Raw genomic sequence first — 3069 nt, 5'->3', positions numbered from 1 at the left:
CTCACGAGACCCAAACTACCTGAACCTGTTTGTTATAGTGATGGAAAACAGCAACCTCCACAGCCCAGAGTACCTGGAGATTGCCCTCCCGCAGTTTTGCAAGGCCATGAGCAAACTCCCACTGGCAGCCCAGGCCAAGCTGGCAAGCTTGTGGTCACACTACAGCGCAGGACAGATTCGGCGCATGGTAGAGACCTTCCAGCAGCTCATTACCTACAAGGTGATCAGTAACGAGTTCAACAGCCGCAACCTGGTCAACGATGATGACGCAGTAGTGGCAGCCACCAAGTGCTTGAAGATCGTCTACTATGCAAACGTGCTGGGCGGCGACCTGGATGTAGAGCACAACGAGGATGAGGACGAGGAGCCCATCCCAGAGTCTAGTGAACTTACCCTGCAAGAGCTGCTGGGTGAGGAACGGCGGAACAAGAAGGGCCCTCGGGTGGACCCGGTGGAGACGGAGTTAGGGATCCGCACCAACGATTGCAGACGGCCACTCGTTGCCTTTGAGGAGTTTGTCAATGAGCCTCTAAATGAGGTGCTGGAGATGGACAAGGACTACACTTTCTTTAAGGTTGAAACTGAAAACAAGTTCTCCTTCATGACCTGCCCCTTCATCCTGAATGCCGTCACCAAGAATCTGGGCCTTTACTACGACAACCGCATCCGCATGTACAGTGAGCGGCGTATAACTGTGCTCTACAGTTTGGTGCAAGGTCAGCAGCTCAATCCCTACTTGAGGCTCAAAGTGCGGCGAGACCACATCATTGACGACGCTTTGGTCAGGGTATGAGTTTGCCAGTTCAATACATCAAATTAAAGTGATGGCCCCTTTCTAATACATTTGGTTTAGTACAAAACACATTGCACTGATCTGTTTCTCTTGTGTCTCTGTAGCTTGAAATGATAGCAATGGAGAATCCTGCAGACTTGAAGAAGCAGCTGTATGTGGAGTTCGAAGGAGAGCAAGGTGTTGATGAAGGTGGCGTTTCCAAAGAGTTCTTCCAGCTGGTGGTGGAGGAGATCTTTAACCCAGATATTGGTAAGAAAATGCACAACAACTACATACACGTGAAAACATTTTCTGGAAACTACTCTCTACCACCACCAATCTGCACCCACCCGAGTGATGCGCTGCAGCCTTACGACGCCAGACGCTCATCACACATCAGCTTGTGCATCATCGTCATCATCATTAGCATACATAGACATAAAGATAATTACAGACAATATATACAGCAGTTAAGTTGAATGTTGACATGACATACAATGTGTAGGGAAAGTGTGTTAGGGTAAGGAGGCAAGGCGTACATGTTTACTGAACCTTAGTAGAGTGGTAAAGCAATTGTGGCAGAGACGATAATAATAATGCAGAGAAATAGATAAACAAACAAATAAAATTGAACAATAATAGACCTGAACAATAATAGTAAGTAATTAAAATATTATAATGGAATTAGCTACAAAGATTAATTGATTAGTTGTCAACTTTTAAATGAATTGCCATCTATTTTGATCATTTTTGATAATTAGTCGGTTTGAGTAATTTTTTTTAAGCCAAAAGTAAAAACTCTTAAGCTTCTTAAATGTAAATATCTTCTAGTTTATTCACTCCTCTGTGACAGTAAACTGAATATCTTTGAGATGTGGTCAGAGATTTGAGGAAGTCATCTTGGCATTTGCGTAACACTGATCCACATTTTTCACAATTTTCTGACATTTTATTGACCAAACAATCAATTCATCGAGAAAATGTTCAAGAGATTAATCGACTGTGAAATAATTGTTAATTGTAGCCCTAAATTGAGAATAGGTATATCTACATCAGCACTGTTGTTTGTCATATATAAAATATTTGTGTTAAAAAATTGATGGTTAATATAATATAATGGTTATTCTATATATAATTATAACATGATGTCATGAAATATTACTACATGATAATAATGATACTAATATTAAATAGATAGTGTATTTTTAGAGGCCAAAGGCCTGGGTTTAAACACGATTTGAAAAAAGGGCATCATCTAAATAAGGCTGCTGTTGCAAATAATTACCTTGTAGGCTATAGTGATTTTGCAATTATCACTTTTTGAATTGCATTTAAAACAAATACAAAATTTGCGATTGACAGCGCTCATTTTTTATGTACAGTATGTATTAACACTTTTTTCATGCTCTCCTCCCGCAGGCATGTTCACATACGACGAGCGCACCAAACTGTTTTGGTTCAACTCGTCATCACTCGAAAATGAGGGCCAGTACACTCTGATTGGCATCGTTCTTGGTCTGGCCATCTATAACAACTGTATTTTGGATGTCCACTTTCCTATGGTGGTCTACAGGAAGTTGATGGGCAAGAAAGGAACTTTCAGGGACTTGGCTGATGCAAACCCGGTAAGAACTACCTCATCAAATATTCTTATTGCTCTTTAGCTGCATAGTTCATTTAGCTATGGAGCAAATCCGTAGCTACATCATTTAACACTGCCATTTTCATGCTGGAAGTTCCCTAATGATATCCGACTGTGCTGAACTGTGTTGTAAAGGTTCTGTACCAGAGTCTGAAGGAGCTGCTGGAGTATGAGGGCAGCGTGGAAGAGGACATGATGATCACTTTCCAGATTTCCCAGACAGACCTGTTTGGGAACCCACTCATGTATGATTTAAGGGAAAACGGGGACAAAATTCCAGTCACAAATGAAAACAGAAAGGTAAGCCAAATAGAAAACATGAAGCATTTATAAACTGTATTGAAAACCTTTTTGAGGTCTAAAGCAGGGTCTTGGTCTGCATCTAAATGAACTCATATATGGTTTGTATGGGTTGTGAAAATAAAGCAGACCAACCACAGGACTGTATGACAGTAGGTATGAGAGTTCTGCAAGAACTCAAAAGCTGAACTTCTAACTTTAACTTTGTTTGGCTAATTTTCTGTAACTAGTGTAGCATGAAAATAGAGATGTTCCGATACCATATTTTACCTCCCAATACCGATTCCGATACTTGAGCTGTGTGTCTCGGCCGATACCGAGTACAGACACCAGTGTGTTTTATAAAAAAAAAAAA

At 41.0% G+C, this 3069-nt stretch overlaps 1 protein-coding gene across 2 annotated transcripts in view; it reads left to right on the top strand.

Moving 5' to 3' along the window:
• Positions 1–3069, top strand: part of LOC117939135 (ubiquitin-protein ligase E3A-like) — a 16408-nt gene that overhangs the window by 3942 nt on the left and 9397 nt on the right. The window contains exons 5-8 of one of the 2 annotated variants that reach the window (XM_034864157.1): positions 1–787; positions 898–1042; positions 2192–2397; positions 2550–2714. In XM_034864157.1, coding sequence (XP_034720048.1) covers positions 1–787; positions 898–1042; positions 2192–2397; positions 2550–2714 — 1303 coding nt within the window. The remainder of the gene's footprint in view (positions 788–897; positions 1043–2191; positions 2398–2549; positions 2715–3069) is intronic. The other variant, XM_034864158.1, reaches the window with a different exon arrangement.

The sequence above is a fragment of the Etheostoma cragini genome, chromosome 24 (assembly GCF_013103735.1).
Source record: "Etheostoma cragini isolate CJK2018 chromosome 24, CSU_Ecrag_1.0, whole genome shotgun sequence".
Lineage (NCBI taxonomy): Eukaryota > Metazoa > Chordata > Actinopteri > Perciformes > Percidae > Etheostoma > Etheostoma cragini.
The sequence above is the reverse complement of the archived record's forward strand: the minus strand, read 5'-3'. Positions and strand labels throughout refer to the sequence as shown.